At 48.8% G+C, this 20,137-nt stretch overlaps 2 protein-coding genes across 3 annotated transcripts; both read right to left on the bottom strand.

Moving 5' to 3' along the window:
- Positions 1–20: 20 nt before the first annotated feature.
- On the bottom strand, positions 21–11,467 carry LOC121300374 (cryptochrome-1-like). The gene is made up of 15 exons (XM_041228949.1): positions 11,034–11,467; positions 9,221–9,388; positions 6,002–6,110; positions 5,762–5,904; positions 5,487–5,671; positions 4,869–4,957; positions 4,510–4,650; positions 3,952–4,263; positions 3,375–3,526; positions 2,868–3,070; positions 2,500–2,601; positions 2,335–2,418; positions 1,891–1,989; positions 1,457–1,572; positions 21–1,048 (listed from the first exon to the last, which is right to left on the bottom strand). Exons 2-15 carry the CDS (start codon positions 9,376–9,378, stop codon positions 1,007–1,009), a joined length of 1,935 nt encoding a protein of 644 aa, XP_041084883.1. The 5' UTR covers positions 9,379–9,388; positions 11,034–11,467; the 3' UTR covers positions 21–1,006.
- Positions 11,468–15,596: 4,129 nt separating this feature from the next.
- On the bottom strand, positions 15,597–19,723 carry LOC121299578 (ras-related protein Rab-7L1-like). 2 transcript variants are annotated; one of them, XM_041227370.1, is made up of 5 exons: positions 19,351–19,713; positions 18,462–18,533; positions 18,191–18,372; positions 17,710–17,831; positions 15,597–16,420 (listed from the first exon to the last, which is right to left on the bottom strand). In XM_041227370.1, exons 1-5 carry the CDS (start codon positions 19,478–19,480, stop codon positions 16,309–16,311), a joined length of 618 nt encoding a protein of 205 aa, XP_041083304.1. In that variant the 5' UTR covers positions 19,481–19,713; the 3' UTR covers positions 15,597–16,308. The 2 variants fall into 2 exon arrangements, with proteins under 2 accessions (XP_041083304.1, XP_041083306.1); XM_041227372.1 differs by lacking the exon at positions 15,597–16,420 and having other exon boundaries at positions 17,706–17,831; positions 19,351–19,723.
- Between the last annotated feature and the right edge of the window lie 414 nt (positions 19,724–20,137).

Genomic DNA, 20,137 nt, shown 5'->3' with positions numbered 1-20,137 from the left:
GGCAGCTTTGCATCAGTGCACAGGATATCAATGTAATAATTAGAAAGTGCAAATCGATGCCAGTAATACTGCAGCACAGTGTCAACACAACTCTGCATAAATCTAAACCCGTTGCTTTAGCTGTTGCAGCAATTTCCACATCCTGACGAAGCGCCAGTAGAAATATTCTCAGTGTAGAGCAAGGCACGGCAGATCTGGAGAACGTGCCTTTTCTCTTTATATTTCTGCAGTAAAGGTTAGGAAAGTTGAGACGCACCAGAACCTTTTTAAAGTGTCTTTTTTATACAGACGCACACATACGCGTACAGAAGCGTTTTTTAAAATCCATCAGCCTCCCATTGGAATAGTACAAAAACACTTCATTTAAATGAAACACTTCATGGAACATTTTGAAACAGTTTAACCTTGCATTGTAATTTTCCAAAAATATAATTGTTGGTAATGAAAGCTTTTAACAAGGTGGAAACAGTCAGCGACTAAACTTTGGGGAGAGAAGAGGAACTGATTCACGGAGACAGCCAACCTCCATAAATCCAGCGAAGAAAAGAACAGTTTAATATCATTATAAAAACACAAAATCACAGAGAGATCTGCTCAACCGTTCTCTAAAACTAAACAGTCTCAGCTCCGAGTCGTTCTAAAGGGGAGTGAAATCCAGTGAACGAAACCACAAAACTGCGTGCCTTTAAAACGGAATTGAAATCAGGGTGGCAGCTTTCAGGGGATGACATATTCCCAGTCTCAATTCAGTACTCTGGTAATCTAGATGCCCTGCAAGTCAGATCCCCTCTTACACAAACTCTCTCCGTTGTATTTTTGTTAGATTCGTTCACTGTAATCAACTGGGTGACTGGGGAGAAGCTTTTTACAAACTATCATAAAAAATAAGGACAGAGGGAAAAAAAGTTGCTTACAAAACTTACATATCATATTAAATATAATTTCTGACAATTCTTTCCTTGAATAAATAAAATAGAGCCATGTAGTCGATATTTCAGGAGGTGCCTCAGTAAGACAGGGTGTTCACGCTCTGCAGGTCCGCACGTTTCTGCAAGACGAAAAAACGACATCAAAAGCTTGCAAGCAGCGCCACGCAGATCACGCGTTTGAACATGCAGAACAAGCCATGCTATACAAGCTGTCTGTATCTTCACCCACAGCTGCAGGAACAACACACGCTCAGGCAAAGCTTCATCAAAACCTGACAAGCGTTTCCCCGAGATATAGCTTTCACTTTCTCAGCGTCAAATCAAATCTGGAGGCCTATAATTGCAAAATTATAAACATTTTGACTTAACCTTTAAGGTTAACAAAAACAGAGCATGCTGTCATAACAATACAGTTAAAGCAAAAAGTACAATAACAGGCTAGTTAAAAATGCTCCAAAGTTGCAGAAGTAGCCTATCCTCAATGGAAGAGAATATCACTAAGATGGGTTGAGAAGCGAAAGGCTCACCTCGTCACCCTGCCTCTGCAGCTTCACTGCCGAGGTCCGAGTCCCGTCTTCCGGACCCCCGTCTCGCTCTCGTTTCCCTGAATGATTCCCATCGCCACTGCCCTGAAGGAACCGACCTGGGGGGGAATATCCCACCGTTAAAATAAACAAAATGCTTCAAAGTAACGACAAGTTTTGGACAAGCAGACCTTTTTCAGGGGTTGTCCAAAATGACCATCCCATACAGTAAGCGCACACAGCCTGGGGATCTCTTTCAACCTTCCAAAATGTGCATAAAAACGCCGACAGCCAGAGCAAGCCCTAGACTTTTCACTTCGTCCTTTACTGTGCACAGGATTGCACTGCAGACACTGAGAAAGACTGCTGGTGTAAGTGCTTGTGCAGCAGGGATAAGAGACTCGATGCGGGGCGGGGCACAGTGGAAAGGGGGGTACCTGGAGACTGGGGCACTGCAAACTCCCCGGGGGAACTGGCTGACTGGTACAAGCGATGGGCCGCACCTCCTGGCACATTCGCTCCGTCTGTGGGGTAGCCTAAAAGACAAGAGGGGAGATCATCAGCGAGGCGTGTCCAAAATAAGAGCCCTTTCCGTGACTCTCTCGAAGGCCAGGAGGAACATTGGCTGCAGTTTTGTCTTCAGTTATAAAAGGAATGTTTCAGATTGAACAGTGTGCAGGGATTTCCTTACAGTATAGAGGGAAGCGTTCCCATTAACGTCACATTAAGAAAAAACTCTTGCCCCTGGCTCATCAGCAGAACTTGACCATTATCCTGAACTACCAGCTATTCAAAACGCACTCCAGAGCAACAAACTTGTCAGAAAATGTGTGATCAGCCGTCCTCAGAACAGAGCTTCTGAAGGAGGTGCTCCAGCTCACCGCGTTGGAGTCCGCTGGTTCCTGGCTGCTCGTCACTGTCGAAGCCGAAGAGGATGCTGCTGTTGCCGCTGGCGACCGGGTTACCTGCAGAGTTACAAGATAGAACACTGCTTCACGTGCCCAACAAATACCCCGCCAGTCCCCTGCCCAGTTCATGCTGCTCACCAGGCGCGCTGTTGTTCCCAGACTGCTGTTCTCCTGGGGAGTACGCCATCATGCCCCCGCTCCCACTGCCACTGTGGTTTGAGGGCACCGAGGCGAGCAGGCCTGTGGAGACAGAGCAGGGACGAAACATGCAAACAATATCAGCACACGCGTTTGCACAGAGCAAAACCACCAGAGAGCGGCAGGGCTCCACAAGGCTCTTCCGCTACAAGGGTTAAGGGCGGCATACTTTTTAAAGGTTGCAGAAAAAAACCCATCTGCGTTCTTTACCACAGCAGAACATCAAAGTTAGGTCATAACGTCCCTGGGGATCAGACACTTGTGTGAGTCTCGTTCTTCGTCAGGTTAATACAGTTCCAGCTCCTTACCCAGCCCCCTGTAGCGGGACAGCTGCTGGTAGATCTGCTTCATCCTCTCGATATTGAGCCGGCTGGCCTCCGCGTGGTTCACCATGGGCTTGGGGTAGTGCACTCCGATCACACACTTGGCGGCGCTCTGGACCGCGGCGGGAGCGGTCCACGGGTCGTAGATGTACTTGGCAGGGAAACCTCGGAGAGCAGGCAGGTAGCGCCTGCAAGCACAGGGGGAGATAAAAACCACAGGAGTCTCATCAAGAAGCTGGCTGGCAGAGCGCGGGACCCAGCACTGAGGTGTGCTGCATGCAAAGATCTCGGCGGTTGTTCGTTTTGTTTTCCAAAAGGCTGATTTTGCGGAGTTGTCACTGCGGACGCTTTAACAGGTGATCTGTGTAGAAAAACTGATCTTAAACTCGCAGGCTCAACAAACAGAAAGCAGTGTGGCCGGACAGCATGGCAGCGAGCCCCTGCAGCACATGCTAGCAGACAACAAGCAGAGCAGACGGCAAAGCGACCCACCTTATATAGTCTCCGTTGGGGTCTGTCCTGCGCCCGAAGCCCACGGGACAGTAGCAGTGGAAGAACTGCTGGAAGAACGAGCTGCAGGAGAGCCACATCCAGCTCCCAGCGTTCACGCTCCAGTCTGCGTCCAACAAGAGCTCCTCGAACACCTAGCGGACAAGAGCGAGGCATTCCTTAAAAACACACACCGGGGAGCGAACCCGGGAGAGAAAGAGCCACCAGCAAAATAACAGCCACAAACTCATAACCAAACACCCCAGAAACAACACCTGAATATCCTGTGCACTGCCTCCGAGTTCAAGCAATTCATTTTCAATCCAGCCCTGTTCATTCGTGTGGATTTAAATTACCTGGGGTGCAGATCAACCTCTTGTGCCAAATTCACAACTTCTATGTGCTGGAAATCTCTCCAAATCTGCTCTCAAATCCACTGTCGCTGTTGCTGCCTGCAGAGTTGCATTGCCCCCCAGGGCTTCTCTGTTACCTGCTCAATCAGTGATCGGGTACAGTTATTTAAAAGCACCCCAAGCCTTGTTAAAGCTGGATGCCACTACATCATTTACAGCTGTGTTACCTTCATGCCCTCCTCCCAGCTGATCCACAGGTCTCCCCTGGTCAGGAAGCAGGCCACAGCATGCCTGGCTAGGTGGTGGATCCAGCCCTCCTGCCTCAGCTGGGTCATGATGGCGTCGATCCAAGGGAAACCGGTCTTGCCCTCTGCCCACTTGGCCAGGGCCTCTGGGTTGCGGTCCCAGGGGATGCGCACGCAGATGGGGTTCCCCTCCATCTTGTCGAAGCGCGGGTTGGCGGTGGCGGCCGCGTAGAAGAACTCCCGCCAGAGGAGCTGCCCGTACAGGGAGAGCGGCGGGGTGCTGTGCTTCTTCACCTGCGGGAGGAGGGGGAGGAAGAGGAGGAGGAGGGGGCAAACACTGAGTAACGCTTTCCAGCATTGCACTTCTCTGTAAAGTAAGGTGAAAAATCTCCCCACCCCAGCGTCCTCTCTTGTGCCTCCGCTCTCCGAGAGCGAAAGGTAATTGATCGCTGTCTTTGCTCTCTACTAGACTGCGGATGCATTTCCAGCCTGTGTGTTTTCTTTCTGTGTAGTGTACCCCGTACCCGCTTCTGCACCCACCTTTCTGTAGAGGTCTGTGAGCTTGAAGTAGAAGAGACGGCAGGACAGGCAGCCGAAGCGCAGGTAGGGGCTCAGCCCCGTCGGACTTGCCAGCAGGGAGTTAGCGTTCATTCTCGGTCGTTCGAAATTGGCAACCCAGGCCTGGAAGCACAGAGAGAGAGAGAGAGAGAGAGAGAGAGAGAGAGAGAGAGAGAGATTGAATGTTAAAGACCCTCCGCGAACCTCTAAATCTCTCCATTAGCGCTTCAAAGCTCACTGACGTCAAGGATCTTCCTCGACAGCCCGGTGCTCGTATACTCCTCTTTTTTATCATTATTTTGCAGAGTTGTTTTGTTGTGTTAAATGCTTATTTCGCTCACTTTTCTTTCCAAATGCCGCTCTATTCTCGCCAGAGCTTCCGTCTCCCCGCCCGGCCACACTGCAGAGGCAACACCTTCTGTGTCAAACCCTGGGGCAAGAACAAATACAGCAAGGTCAGGAACAGCCAGCTCTCCGCACCCCCTTCCAGGAGCAGCAACAGGAAGGGTAAAACTACTCCCTGGAGACCGAGGCGTGTGTACGGAGATCCAAAACCAAAAGCACTTCTGGCAACTTGCAGTGCAAAACGATTATTGAACAATCAACATATGCGATTTAAAGCTGATCCAGGTGTTGTTTATTTAGGATTTGATAGATAGCATTACCTTAGGGTGTTGGTACTGCCTTAAATCAGAAGGTAGAACCAATGCATGAATCAGAGGAAAAACTGCCTAGATTCCAATACCCTTGTCTGCTAAGAAATGACCACACCATCACCCACAGAGATTCTCAATACAACAAATCCTTAAACGTGTCACAAGTTTGAAGCATCACAAGGGGTGATCAGCTGTGGGAGGCACTTTACACATACACAATTTACACGGTGCAGAAATACAAATAAGAACTCAATCCTGTCTCTGTGACAAGACAAGCAGACTGCGCGCCGGTGAGATGTTTACCGAGCTCCTCGAGCGAAGGCACCCCGTACTTGTCGCTGTGGTCCTCCGAGACGGGCGTGACGCACCTCCCCATGAAGGCAGCGGAGAGGGGCTCCACGGGCAGCTCCGGGGGCTCCAGGCGGCTCACCAGAGTCTGGAAACGCTTGTAGGTGAGCGGGGGCTGCCCGCCATTCAGCTCGATGATCCTGCCCGAGCAAACAGAGAAGAGCAACAGCATCAGGAGACGCCGTCTGCAAAAATAACCACACACCTCTTGGATGAGTTAAAACCCTCACCTGTCCAGATCGTACAGCGTGTGCGATGTCTTCACCACCACATCCACCCCTGCCTCGGACGCCAGCTTCTTGATGGCCGCGTCACGCTCCTTCCCGAAAGGCTCTGAGTCGTACTCGAACGTCAGCCTCGAAATCTTCCACTCCTGCGCGGGGAGGGGAGAGCGACGGGCTGCGTGAGTAGAGCTCAGGAAATTCTATTACAGCACTGTTGAAAACGGGGAGGGAGGGGGGGTAACTTGCCTTGAAAAGCCGGGGGAATACGTTGGCAGGCTGCCCGCGGACGACAAAGAGCCGCGAGTTCAGTTTGCGCAGGCTGGCGTCGAGGTCTTCCAGGCACTGCAACAGAAACCTGAAAACACAGGAGGAGGGAGGAGTCACTGACAGGCCCGGTTCACACAGCGCGATTCACTGCCAAGCAAGCCAGACAGCTCTACAGGCTCACAGTACAGTCCATTAGCAGCCTTGATCACTGCTTTATTCTGGTTCTGGTTTCACACAGGTGTGCTGAAATGTTTCCCCTCCACTCTGACAGTCATTGGAAGTTTAAAATTGTTCCGGTAGAGAAAAGCAAATCAGAAAATGTCAGTCGCATCGACTCTGCCACGCAGATTAAGAGTGGGAGGCTCTGATGAAACCTCATGTGCAGGGAGGAGAGGTGGTGTTACACGAAGCTCTATAAAAAGAATGAGACACACTCGTGTCATCTCTGCTGCTTAATACGTGCCTTGCATTTTCATTGAGAATATTACATTTCACACAATTACACAATTAAAATCACACAGAGAAACGCTGCGACAACTAAAAACTTGGGTGAAAAAAAATATGCTGCAACTACCACCAGCTAACAGAAGAGGGCACTGTTCTCTTCTAATTGTATCTTACAGCAATGGTTCCCAACCCTGGTGCTGGAGACCCCCTGCTGTGTCTGCTATATGTATGTGTGTGTGTACATACACACATACACACACACACACACATATATATATATGCTAGCTCTGTTTCAGTATATAAATAAAAGAAATGTCAAACACGTAGGTGGCTGATGCACGTCATCTAATGGCAAAAGCACAAAACATGGTCACTTCAACGAGGATTTAACGAGACGCAGCCCAGCAGACTCATTTTAAAACCAGCGACCTTTGCTAGACACAACGACAGCGGCTCCAAAAGCAATCAGTAGATCCAGACAGAGGCGGAGCGGAGCGACTCTGATCTCTACAGCCACTCTCTGGGTAATGCTATCATCACAAAGCAATGCTCCTTTCAATTTTATTAGCTGCCCGCTATTTATATCCTTTTATCCAGGCAAGCTGAGGAAAAACCTGTTTTTTTTAAAAAACTGTTTGCAGTGCGTTTTACTGCATTGCATACAGTTGTCACTTCCTTTTCACAGTTCCTGCTCAGAATATATATGCAAAAGGTAAATTTGGAAAGGTTTGCACTCTGCGTCTGCAGCTTCAAATAAGAAAAAACAAGGTACAAGCAGATAGCACAACTCTACATAGGCAGGGACTGCCGACTTCAAACACAGACTTTTGTGAACGGATTCTGCCAAACGACACGGCAATTACTGTGAAGTGGACCAGAAAGGTTCTGTTTTAACAGACTGATTCAAAATCTCCGGCAATTCAAGATGGTGGTGCACTAAAAATACCTGATCCCTCCCCACTTTGTTTCGGAGGCTGCCAAACCCATCTGTCCGTGGCGCTATAAGGCTGTCTATTTCTGTGCCCACAGGAATAAACAAACCACCTGCTGTGTTCTGAAGCTGGTCACTTGTTGTTCTGGGAATCCACGGAGCAGCCATATGCTGAATAAATAAACTACTGACCAATTAAAACCAATCTCACGCTGTATACAGTCTGCTTCTGTACCACAGCGCCACTTGCAGGCTCAAATTGACTGCGCCTCTGTATGATGAATTCTGTAGCTCTCACACTCAATCCAGGACATTGATCAAGCCTGGCTTCAGAGCCAGGGCACACACCAGCACTGACAGAAACGTGGGAGGGACTTACTGCACATTAGCCTCTTCTGCCCTGCTGCTGTGAATAGTGTGTGTGTGGGAACGCAAGGCTGGCAGGGATGGGGTTAAATCCATCCCTGCCAGCAATCACAGGGATGGCCATTCCACAGCAGCTAGGTACTGCATTCTAACTGGAGAGTCAGCGCATGTATAAAAGGAAGCAGAATCCTCTGTTTGTTGGAGGAGAGAGTGCTTGTGCTGTGAATTTTGTACTGCTTGTCTGTAAATGCATCAAATCATCACCTCGGCGAAGGCTGATTTAACATTCAACGGGGGCAGAGTGCCAGCGTGTTTCTGCATTGGCACAGCCGGAGAGCTCCGACAACACAATGAACCCAGCAGGCTCCAAGAGCTGCAGTAACGTTGTGATTGTGAAAAGCGTCCTGTCTTCTGTTCTGTTTTTTATTGTGTTTATTCTAGGAAGATTGAAAAACCAATAAAACACAAAATCAGCAGACGCAAAACAATTCTTTCTAGGGCACAAACTGCATTCCTACAACTGAGGATTCAAGCTCTTGTCTGGCAGCAGTGACCACAATCAAACAGCGATTATTTTGCTTGTTAAAAAAAACAAGCATGCATTGGAGCACACAGAAATGCTTGGCTTTTTTGTACTGTAAAGGTTGGATGTATTGACAGCCATGCAAGCGATTACTCACATTGTCCTGGCCTCAAAAACTTGCTATTAATAACAGTAATAATAATAATATGCATGCATTTTCAAATCCTGAATGGGTCTGATGTGTTTGGATGACGAGCGGTTGCACAGTTGCCAGGGAGACGGAATTTACTCATCAGAAGATGAGATGAATGCTGACACAAACACGTCTGCAATGAGGTGAATCTGACCTACTTCCGTGTACAGAGGCAGATGAAAGCACCCCCACACTTCATAAATATTGAGTTACTCGCTCAGTTAGCCTCGGCGCTATTACCCACTGTGAGACACGCACGCTTTGTGCTTTGGAAATTGAATTTCTTATGCAGCTTTCATATTCAGGTCCAATCTTACAATTAGTTTGATTGGTCCTGGCTTTCATAGCAAAACCAGGAATGGCTCAAACTGCTATGTAATGGGAGTCTTGTTAATTAGTAATTAGTATCCATTTTCTTTTAGCATCTACTGATAACAAAGTGCAACTGTAATATCTGTCCCTGTACAACCTAGTTAGTACATGGAAAACCTCTGTACAAAAAAAAAAAACAATCAGAGGGGATAGAATTTACAGTGGCACGCCCCCTAGTGGTCATGTATCAAACTACAGTCAGCTTGTGGGAGTCTTTTCAGAAGCAGATCCACAGGTTGAATAAGTATGTTTCTCTCTCTGGAACAGTTCGTAAGCAGAAACAGACAATAGAGAATGATCGGGGTACAACGTTGTGATTTGAAATATTAAAACGCGAACGGTGTTAATCTCTTGGACTCTGCTTACCTCCACCTGTTGAGTCCCAAATTGGACGAGCCAGCGAACCAGGGGTCCAGAAAGTAAACGCATCGGACGGTCCCGGCTCCCCGCACAGCCTCCTTCAGCGCTGGGTTATCGTGCAGCCGCAGCCCCTTTCGGAACCAGTGGATGGAATTGGGTCTCATGACAAGCCGGCTGTGAAGGAAACCACGCAACGCCCGCGTTAACACCGATCACATGGAGCGAGTTCTCTCTGCGCGTTGACTTTCATTGGATTCTGCAGAGAAACAGCATGAAGCCTCGATATACCCACAAGAGCAGATCCGTCGCAAAGCTGACTTGGTTGAAGTCAGCCCATAAGGGAGTTTTTTTTTTTTAAATACAACGATCACATCGGCACACTTTGTGGAGCTAGAGAAAGAACATTCACGCTCTCGCAAACAACGATGCTCTTAAAAAACATAACATAAAATACATATATAAACAATAAATAATTAAACCCGATTAAAAAAAAAAAAGCATTCACCCGATTTCTCAACCGAAAAATCAGATTCCAGCAATTTAACCATTGCGCACCCAAGATATAGTAACAGAAAATGCCCACTAGGGTGTGGTGTTTACGCATTGATAGATTTTGATAGACTGTCACCACTGTACTGTCAATGTTAAGTTTTCATTATAACGTAGATGCGTCATTGGTCTGATTAATATTTCAAGAACAGCCAGCACATTATCCCGTGTATATTGATATTCATTTTCAAAAAACACAAAATCAACTGGAAACTCCCCTTATGAAAAACGAATATAGGAAGTGTACTTAATAAGACATATAATACAATACAATTGTAATGCATACAGCACTGTGTTTTTAGACCCACTCAAATACAATTAGTATACTTTGAATGCAGCTTCATTATATTTATAGTATATAATCTAGTAGAAAGATAGTATACTTCAAGTATAACATTTATATTTTCATATAATCAGTTAACAGCCAACATAAAATGGTTTGTTTTTTCCTGATACAGAGTGAAACGACCGAGAGACAGATAGTCTTTGAATACAAAAAAGCAACGACAACAACTCTGACAGCGCAGCATCGCAGACCTTAAACGCGCAAGCTGAGCGCTTCAGTACCCACAGTGGAAATAATCGACAATGTTGGAAACATTACTAACACATCAAAGGGCAGGCAGTCTACCTTAGTAACGGAGGCCGGTATGAGCGCTCCCACCAGGCGAGAGGACAGTGAGGGATAGGCTGAGGATGCAGGAGACCCGGGCGACTGCAGAGAGGCGAATCCCTTCTAGCAATACCGTTCACACTGCCGGGACCCTGTGTGTGTCTGACCTCCTTCTGCAGGTTTATCAGTTCAGCATTGTAGGTTTAAACGTTCGCCGTTGCACTTTTTGGCTGAATTACTGTTAAAAACTATATTAAAAAAAACAAAACAATCTAGAATATGTTTATCACATGTTAATCTCTCAAGGCGAGTTTAAATACTGCTTAGCCAGTAGACCAGACTGCAGGTGCTGGAACAGGTAAAAGGCTGCTCGATAAAGGAGACTGTATTATCCTTTGCTTCAGTCCATCTTCTAGGAAAAATAGGTCAGGCGTAGGTGTTTGATTTACTTTGCAATACAGGGAACGCAATTATTATACCACAGCGTCCTTTGTTATATTGTGCAGGAAAACACAAGACACGGAAAAGAAACAGTGCTTCTAAAAGAAAGGTCAGTTATTGACGATCCTTACGTAACCGGCACCACTTCGTTAACGCTGACCTCGTTTTATTAATCCCTCCCCGGGTAAACACCGATTTCTTACACTAGCGAGCTACCTGTTAGGATTGATGAAGTGTCCACTGCAAAGCCGCTGCCTGTGTCGTGCAGGTTGAAATGATAATTTCTCCAATAAAAATCAAACAAACAGAAGGGCGCTTCGCATCCAGCAGTGACGCACCGGACCGCCGGCTTGCTCAATGGTGTTTTCCACTTGTGTCATAAGCCTTGCTTCCAGGGCGCTGCTCGGCTGTCCCTCTTGTCCTGCTGAACTGCGCTGCCAGAGAACCCGTGTCCCCCCCGCTCCAGCTGTGATTGGACCAGCGCTGTTCACTGGGTGGGAACTGGGTCACGTTTTTGCGGCGTGGAACAAACTGACCAACGCGGCTTCATGCTCTCGCTATAGCGGCGCGGTATTCTTTACTGGTGAATTTTGGGTGTAACTTGTTTCCTCGGTTAAAAAAAAGGTACATAACAGGAATGTATCCGTTATGTCACAGTGGGTCTTTAATAAGGCTGAGACCCGCCCCTTTGACGGACTGTCTTTTTATTGGCTGCAGACACGAGTCCCCGGATGAGCACGGGTTTCTGTGCGGATTGCGCGGAGTCAGTGCGCAGGAGTGAGGCGGTGCATGCTGTAACTGTAGCGGTGCATGCTGCTGAGGCGGTGCAGGCTGTAACTGTGGCGGTGCAGGCTGTAACTGAGGCGGTGCAGGCTGTAACTGAGGCGGTGCATGCTGTGACTGTGGCGGTGCATGCTGTAACTGAGGCGGTGCATGCTGTGACTGTGCATGCTGTGACTGTGGCGGTGCATGCTGTAACTGCATGGCGGTGCATGCTGTAACTGAGGCGGTGCATGCTGTAACTGAGGCGGTGCATGCTGTAACTGAGGCGGTGCAGGCTGTAACTGAGGCGGTGCATGTGTGACTGGTGCATGGCTGAGGCGGTGCATGCTGTAACTGAGGCAGTGCATGCTGTGCTGTGACTGTGGGCGGTGAGGCAGTGGTGCATGCTGTAACTGAGGCAGTGCATGCTGTAACTGAGGCGGTGCATGCTGTAACTGAGGCAGTGCATGCTGTAACTGAGGCAGTGCATGCTGTAACTGAGGCAGTGCATGCTGTAACTGAGGCGGTGCATGCTGTAACTGTGGCGGTGCATGCTGTAACTGAGGCGGTGCATGCTGTAACTGTGGCGGTGCATGCTGTAACTGTGGCGGTGCATGCTGTAACTGAGGCGGTGCATGCTGTAACTGTGGCGGTGCATGCTGTGACTGTGGCGGTGCATGCTGTGACTGTGGCGGTGCATGCTGTAACTGTGGCGGTGCATGCTGTAACTGTGGCGGTGCATGCTGTGACTGTGGCGGTGCATGCTGTAACTGTGGCAGTGCATGCTGTAACTGTGGCGGTGCATGCTGTAACTGTGGCGGTGCATGCTGTAACTGAGGCAGTGCATGCTGTGACTGTGGCAGTGCATGCTGTAACTGAGGCGGTGCATGCTGTGACTGTGGCGGTGCATGCTGTAACTGAGGCGGTGCATGCTGTGACTGTGGCGGTGCATGCTGTAACTGTGGCGGTGCATGCTGTGACTGTGGCGGTGCATGCTGTGACTGTGGCGGTGCATGCTGTGACTGTGGCGGTGCATGCTGTGACTGTGGCAGTGCATGCTGTGACTGTGGCGGTGCATGCTGTAACTGAGGCAGTGCATGCTGTAACTGAGGCGGTGCATGCTGTAACTGTGGCAGTGCATGCTGTGACTGTGGCAGTGCATGCTGTGACTGTGGCAGTGCATGCTGTGACTGTGGCGGTGCATGCTGTAACTGTGGCGGCAACTGTGCATGCTGTGAACTGTGGCGGTGCATGCTGTGACTGTGGCGGTGCATGCTGTGACTGTGGCGGTGCATGCTGTGACTGTGGCAGTGCATGCTGTAACTGTGGCGGTGCATGCTGTGACTGTGGCGGTGCATGCTGTGACTGTGGCAGTGCATGCTGTGACTGTGGCAGTGCATGCTGTGACTGTGGCAGTGCATGCTGTGACTGTGGCAGTGCAGGCTGTGAACTGTGGCGGTGCATGCTGTAACTGAGGCAGTGCATGCTGTGAACTGTGGCAGTGCATGCTGTAACTGAGGCAGTGCATGCTGTAACTGAGGCAGTGCATGCTGTAACTGAGGCAGTGCATGCTGTAACTGAGGCAGTGCATGCTGTAACTGAGGCAGTGCATGCTGTAACTGAGGCAGTGCATGCTGTAACTGAGGCAGTGCAGGCTGTAACTGTGGCAGTGCATGCTGTAACTGTGGCAGTGCATGCTGTGACTGAGGCAGTGCATGCTGTAACTGAGGCAGTGCAGGCTGTGACTGTGGCGGTGCATGCTGTAACTGTGGCGGTGCATGCTGTGACTGTGGCAGGTGCATGCTGTAACTGTGGCGGTGCATGCTGTGACTGTGGCAGTGCATGCTGTGTAACTGTGGCGGTGCATGCTGTGCTGTGGCGGTGCATGCTGTAACTGTGGCAGTGCATGCTGTGACTGTGGCGGTGCATGCTGTGACTGTGGCAGTGCATGCTGTGACTGTGGCGGTGCATGCTGTGACTGTGGCGTGCATGCTGTATGCTGCATGCTGTGACTGTGGCTGTAACTGTGCATGCTGTGACTGTGGCGGTGCATGCTGTGACTGTGGCGGTGCATGCTGTGACTGTGGCGGTGCATGCTGTGACTGTGGCGGTGCATGCTGTGACTGTGGCGGTGCATGCTGTAACTGTGGCGGTGCATGCTGTGACTGTGGCGGTGCATGCTGTGACTGTGGCAGTGCATGCTGTAACTGTGGCAGTGCATGCTGTAACTGTGGCAGTGCATGCTGTGGTGGCAGTGCATGCTGTAACTGAGGCGGTGCATGCTGTGACTGTGGCAGTGCATGCTGTGACTGTGGCAGTGCATGCTGTGACTGTGGCGGTGCATGCTGTGACTGTGGCGGTGCATGCTGTATGCTGTGACTGTGGCGGTGCATGCTGTGCGGTGCATGCTGTAACTGGCGGTGCATGCTGTGACTGTGGCGGTGCATGCTGTGACTGTGGCGGTGCATGCTGTGACTGTGGCTGGTGCATGCTGTGGCAGTGCATGCTGTGACTGTGGCAGTGCATGCTGTGACTGTGGCGGTGCATGCTGTAACTGAGGCGGTGCATGCTGTGAACTGTGACTGGCAGTGCATGCTGTGACTGTGGCGGTGCATGCTGTAACTGTGGCAGTGCATGCTGTGACTGTGGCAGTGCAGGCTGTGACTGAGGCAGTGCATGCTGTGACTGTGGCAGTGCAGGCTGTAACTGAGGCAGTGCATGCTGTGACTGTGGCGGTGCATGCTGTAACTGAGGCATGTGCATGCATGCTGTGACTGTGGCGGTGCATGCTGTAACTGTGGCAGTGCATGCTGTGACTGTGGCAGTGCAGGTTGTAACTGTGGCGGTGCATGCTGTGACGGGTGTCTTTGTGACCGGATACAAACACCCACACTGTGTGGTCAGAGCTGGTTATTAATATTATTAGCAGTGTGCATTAATAATTCGCTGCACAATCTGTTCAAACTAAACTGCGCGCTTCTCTCGTTTCAAATACATCTGCATAGTGTTCTGCTACGTCCAGGATATTAAAAATGAATTGGATTATTATTCATATTCAGCGAGAAAGGATATTTTTACTCTGCTCGCTGCATGGGGTAACGTAACGCGCGTGTTTCACGTTTGATAATTTAAGTGTTTAATATAGATCATATGTGACACACGTGCGTTACGTTACCCCATGCAGCGAGCAGAGTAAAAATATCCTTTCTCGCTGAATATGAATAATAATCCGATATATTAGCACAATTATGCATGTGTCCTGTGGGCAGTCTGTTTAACCCCTCATCTGCCGGACCAATCAGATCCGCTCTGCTGAAGTCTGTGTCGTTTCTTTCTTTGCCTTCTGGAAAAAGCAAGGCAAAATCACCAGGCTGCAAATGACTCCCTCTAGCGGCCGTCGCAAGACTTACAACCCACCCTTCAAATAGCGAGTGATTCGGATTTAGCTGTTTTGGATTCTGCTTTGTGCGAGTTATGAATCGCCCTGTATATTGAATAGAAAGCAGAGTAACACACTGGAAAGATCTTTTGCTGTTTTTTTTATTTTATTTTACTTATTCAAAAACAAACTGTACACCGTGGCACAAAATTAGCCACGCACCGCGAACCAGTGCACCGTGGAAACCGTGTCCCCTTCCTGCCAGCAACGTTCCAGTGTGATTTCATTGATTTATTCCAAGCAGCAGCTACGCCAAAGAGCGTCTAGCATTTAACTAAACAGAGAAAGACGGGCTGTATTTTACAAACTCAGAACAATACAAACTATTAATCGTCAGAAAAAAAAACCATAATTACAAAAAAAACAAAAAAACCAAAAAAAAATCCTGTCCTTTTGCACAACATTTAAGAAAAAAATCATTTGAAAACAATGAAACTTGCATATTATCAAACAGTATTTCAGATAATTATCCCTTTTAGGCACTATATATATATATATATATATATATATATATATATATATATATATATATATATATATATATATATATATATATATACACACATACAATGTGTCACCTTTATGTTTACAAACCAGAGGGAGACCGTGTCATCGTATCAGCGATACTGTGTATAAACCACAGTGATACACCACAGTGATACACAGGACAGACTGGGAGTGCTTCACCTGCGCACACAATCAGGGCACAATATCCACTGTGCACAAACTGCCCCTGGACTGCATTAACTATGAAGGGGCAATGCACCTGTGGTTTACCCAGGGGAACACGCAGAGCTCCACATCTCAAAAGAGGAAAGGCGACCCGCTAGGAACGCAGCGATGAATCAGACTCCCATCGCAGAGCAGTTTGATCCAATCCTGGTTTTACTCGGAGTTTAATCAGACACATCTGAGCTTGTTACCTGTACACTGCAGCTAACCCAGCTCACAGTAAGACCAGGAAAGGGGGGGAACTGCTACACAACAGGAGTCTTTCTCAACCCCTGGGAGCAGATGAAAGGAATATTAACATCCTATTGTAACTGAGCCAAAACATTGTTCCTCTGCTTTGTGTTGACTGAATCCATGTCAGACACTCATGGTCTGTTTTAGATCTCGGTTCTTGCAGCAGATAAAGATTTGTTTTAGTGTCTCTTGAGATGAGTAAACAGACTCCGTTGAATGTAGAAGCAGGCTGCCCAGGACCGGCTCAGAAAGGTTTGTGGAGGTGGGGTTCCCCCAGGGAGGGAGGCATTTCTTTAGCGGTGAATGGCTCTGGTCCTTGAAGATTTAACAGCAGCCCTGCTTGTACTCTCCCCTGGGCACAGCGTCCAGTTTGATGTGCCCTCCTTGGCTCTGCTGGTCAACGCTGGGCTGGTCCATCATCTTCTCAACCAGGACACTGCAGCAACAAACACAAGAATGAATCACTTCTACTACGAAGACACTCCCTCCTCGTGATTCCCCAAAGACCAGGCTTAAAATCAGTCCGGCTGTAAACAGAGAAAGCCCCTGGGTTTCAAGGAACTGAAACTTGGCAACACTGCCTCTCCCACTCTGAGATAATGAGCTGCAAATATACTGAGGGCATTCCCACTTTAACCTCACACATCGGGCTGAAACCAGCCCGGAGCACCACCGCTCTCACACATCAGGCTGAAACCAGCCCAGAGCACCACTGCTCTCACACATCGGGCTGAAACCAGCCCAGAGCACCACCCCTCTCACACATCGGACTGAAACCAGCCCAGAGCACCACCGCTCACACATCAGGCTGAAACCAGCCCAGAGCACCACTGCTCTCACACATCGGGCTGAAACCAGCCCAGAGCACCACCCCTCTCACACATTGGACTGAAACCAGCCCGGAGCACCGCCGCTTACACACATCGGGCTGAAACCAGCCCGGAGCACCACCGCTCTCACACATCGGACTGAAACCAGCCCAGAGCACCACCGCTCTCACACATGGGACTGAAACCAGCCCAGAGCACCGCCGCTCTCACACATCGGGCTGAAACCAGCCCAGAGCACCGCCGCTCTCACACATCAGGCTGAAACCAGCCCAGAGCACCACCGCTCTCACACATGGGACTGAAACCAGCCCAGAGCACCACCGCTCTCACACATCGGGCTGAAACCAGCCCAGAGCACCACCCCTTTCACACATTGGACTGAAACCAGCCCGGAGCACCACCGCTCACACACATCGGGCTGAAACCAGCCCGGAGCACCACCGCTCTCACACATCGGACTGAAACCAGCCCAGAGCACCACCGCTCTCACACATGGGACTGAAACCAGCCCAGAGCACCACCGCTCTCACACATCGGGCTGAAACCAGCCCAGAGCACCGCCGCTCTCACACATCGGGCTGAAACCAGCCCAGAGCACCACCGCTCACACATCGGGCTGAAACCAGCCCAGAGCACCACCGCTCTCACACATGGGACTGAAACCAGCCCAGAGCACCGCCGCTCTCACACATCGGGCTGAAACCCGATCTTCTGCTCTGACTCAAGGCTGGAGTAATGTGCTCTCCAGTGTAGGCTCTGTCCAGTCTCGTACAGCAGGCTGGCTTTGTATTTTTAGACACATGTGATGGACTATAATGAACTCCCGGTGGGCTCCAGCACGACTCCTTTCTGTAACCAGGCACAGTAAGAAACACAGACACGCCGCGCCGCTCACCTCGCTGCTTCATTGATGTTCTTGTTGTCTTTGGCCGAAGTCTCCACCCAGCCAGCAAACCCGTTCTTTTTACTGAACAGATCGATGCTTTCGTGAGTCACTGCCCAAGGAGACAGATCACACTGTGAAAAAACAAAGAAAAAAAGATGAAAGCGACAGGCCTCTGGCCTGTGTCACTCACACACGCTGCTACCCGCTGAGCAGTACGGATCAGTGCACATTTTACCAAGGGTGTGCAACACTGCATCCAGCAGGACAGAGTGCACTGCGTTTGTGAATTCAGTTTTACTCTTTACATGCGGTCACTTCAGAATGCCTCATCATGCTCATACAGCGCCTCCAATGTAACAGAAGGACCCCCTCTCTGCCAACACTTTTACATATCTGACAGACCCCTGAACCAATGAAACGGGATCGGAGGGCTTCTCTGGTGTCTGGCTGCCACTGTTTATCCCCTCCCTCGTGCACGGTCTAGTTTTACCTTGTTAGCCAGCAGCAAGCATGGCACAGGGCTCCCATCGGCACGCATGACTTTGCTGTCCAGATCCTGCTTCCATTTCAGGCTGTTGTTCAGCGTCGTGGGGTTCATGACATCAAACATGATGAAACAGCCCGACGCCTCTTTATAGTAGATCCTGGTCATGCTGGCAAAGCGCTCCTGTCCTGCAAACCACAGAACAAACCCCAGTCTGACATCACCGATCTGACTTTCAACAGGAACAACACACGCACGGGTGAAGCGATTCACTTACCAGCAATATCCCAGAGCTGGAGCCTCACTGTCTCTGTGTCTGACCGCTGGATAACCTTCACTGCAAAATCCACTGAGAGTCACACATGAAGAGAGAGAAGAGAGTCCTCACATCAGCAGCACGCATGCTAACCTGGACCTGGGCGTGATATCCCTGTGCCCCTCAAGCAAAATGAACAAATATCTTCCAGTACATGTTATTATAGATACCAACATAAACACACAATATACAATCAGCATGAAGCAAAAATATAATGCAGCTAGTTGACTGTGGGATGGGAATAAGACTCCTATTCCATAGCAGTTTCACCCAGTCCAGGTTTTAATACATGCTTGATTAGCCACAGTGTATATGAAACAAGTTTAGGTGTGTCTTATTAAACTCATAATGAAACCAGGAATGGATCAAATTGCTATGCAATGGGAGTCTTATTCCGATCCATGTAACAGGAGTAACACACACACACATCAGCTTGTGCTGGCGCTGAACTGCTCCACACTCTGCTGTATTCCGCTACTGCTCTCAATCACAGTCATATGTCCTGTCTCTTGTATTTGATTTTACTCTTAAAGGTAATCCTATTCACGCTTGTCTGTAATTGCTCTTATTATCCGTATCGTCATACTTTGTAACTACTTTAAGCCGCCCTGGATAAGGGCGCCTGCTAAGAAATATAAGACACAGCATTCCCCCCTTATTGACATTGTGAATACACTGTTCAAGTCTGGGTTTGAGTTTCTGATGCAGGAATATAAAATGCCACCCAATAAAAGCAATAAACACGCAGAGACGCGTATTATTCAAGCAATGATCGTGTAAACATATACACCTGCACGTATTATATTACACACTGCTCCCGCTGTAGAGGTTTCGGTTTTAATAACATTACCTCCCACTGTAGATTTATAATGTTTATTGAACTTGTCGTTGACATATCGCTGGACCAGCGACGTCTTCCCAACTTCACGGTCACCGATCACCAGAACTTTGAAAAGGTAGTCACGACTTCCCATGATCATTATGTTTATTATTATTACTATTATTTTTAATAAACTGTAACCATAATTTACCGCTGTAAACGTATACAAATCCGCATGCCAAGCCTTATAAAAGGGCAGAACCCTATAAATCACAGCCTCGCGGTTGACAAAAGTTTCTGCAATAACTCTTCAGCAGGTTAGTTTTTTTTTTTTGTGTGTGTCAGGTGATAACAGCCCACCAGTTGACAGAGCTGTGTAAAACACTGTGGATCTTGTAGTTCTTAAGTCCTGCGTTTGGCAAAAACGAGAAAAGAACAGAGGAGATAAGCTATAATAAATCAAACTACAACCCCCAGAGTGCATTGCTTTAGGGCTCGGTTCATCACCTGATCGCTGTAGCAATGCCTCTGGGAAATGTAGTTTTTTTTTTAAAATAAACGCTGGCGTTGTGTTTTCACAGTTCATGTCATGCTTGACTAGATCTACATGTCACTGAATTGTACCTAAATATTAATGGCAAGTCCCTGTTCTGACAGTTTTGTTCACAAGTCGCGGAAAACTCAACTTTGACAAGCAAGGTCCTAATTGCGCACACGAAACCGTTTGAATACGAGAGCAGTCGTCTTTTCAAAGTGCGTGTTCCACAAGACAGAGCGGCCCCGACCCAGCTCTGCTGTGCCGAGATCTAAAAACAAA

The sequence above is a fragment of the Polyodon spathula genome, chromosome 25, assembly GCF_017654505.1.
Source record: "Polyodon spathula isolate WHYD16114869_AA chromosome 25, ASM1765450v1, whole genome shotgun sequence".
Lineage (NCBI taxonomy): Eukaryota > Metazoa > Chordata > Actinopteri > Acipenseriformes > Polyodontidae > Polyodon > Polyodon spathula.
Note: the sequence above shows the minus strand (reverse complement) of the source record. Positions and strands in the feature narration are given on the sequence as shown.

Excerpts from the sequence above, each read along its gene's own strand:
- LOC121300374 (XM_041228949.1), bottom strand. The coding sequence starts at position 9,378 with ATGAGACCCAATTCCATCCACTGGTTCCGAAAGGGGCTGCGGCTGCAC. Across the intron at positions 5,672-5,761 it reads ACGCTGTACGATCTGGACAG|GATCATCGAGCTGAATGGCG; the intron begins GTGAGGGTTTTA and ends TTGCTCGGGCAG. Across the intron at positions 1,573-1,890 it reads TGCAGTGCCCCAGTCTCCAG|GTCGGTTCCTTCAGGGCAGT; the intron begins GTACCCCCCTTT and ends ATTCCCCCCCAG.
- LOC121299578 (XM_041227370.1), bottom strand. The coding sequence starts at position 19,480 with ATGATCATGGGAAGTCGTGACTACCTTTTCAAAGTTCTGGTGATCGGT. Across the intron at positions 18,534-19,350 it reads TTATAAATCTACAGTGGGAG|TGGATTTTGCAGTGAAGGTT; the intron begins GTAATGTTATTA and ends TGTGACTCTCAG. Across the intron at positions 16,421-17,709 it reads AACATCAATGAAGCAGCGAG|TGTCCTGGTTGAGAAGATGA; the intron begins GTGAGCGGCGCG and ends TTGTTGCTGCAG.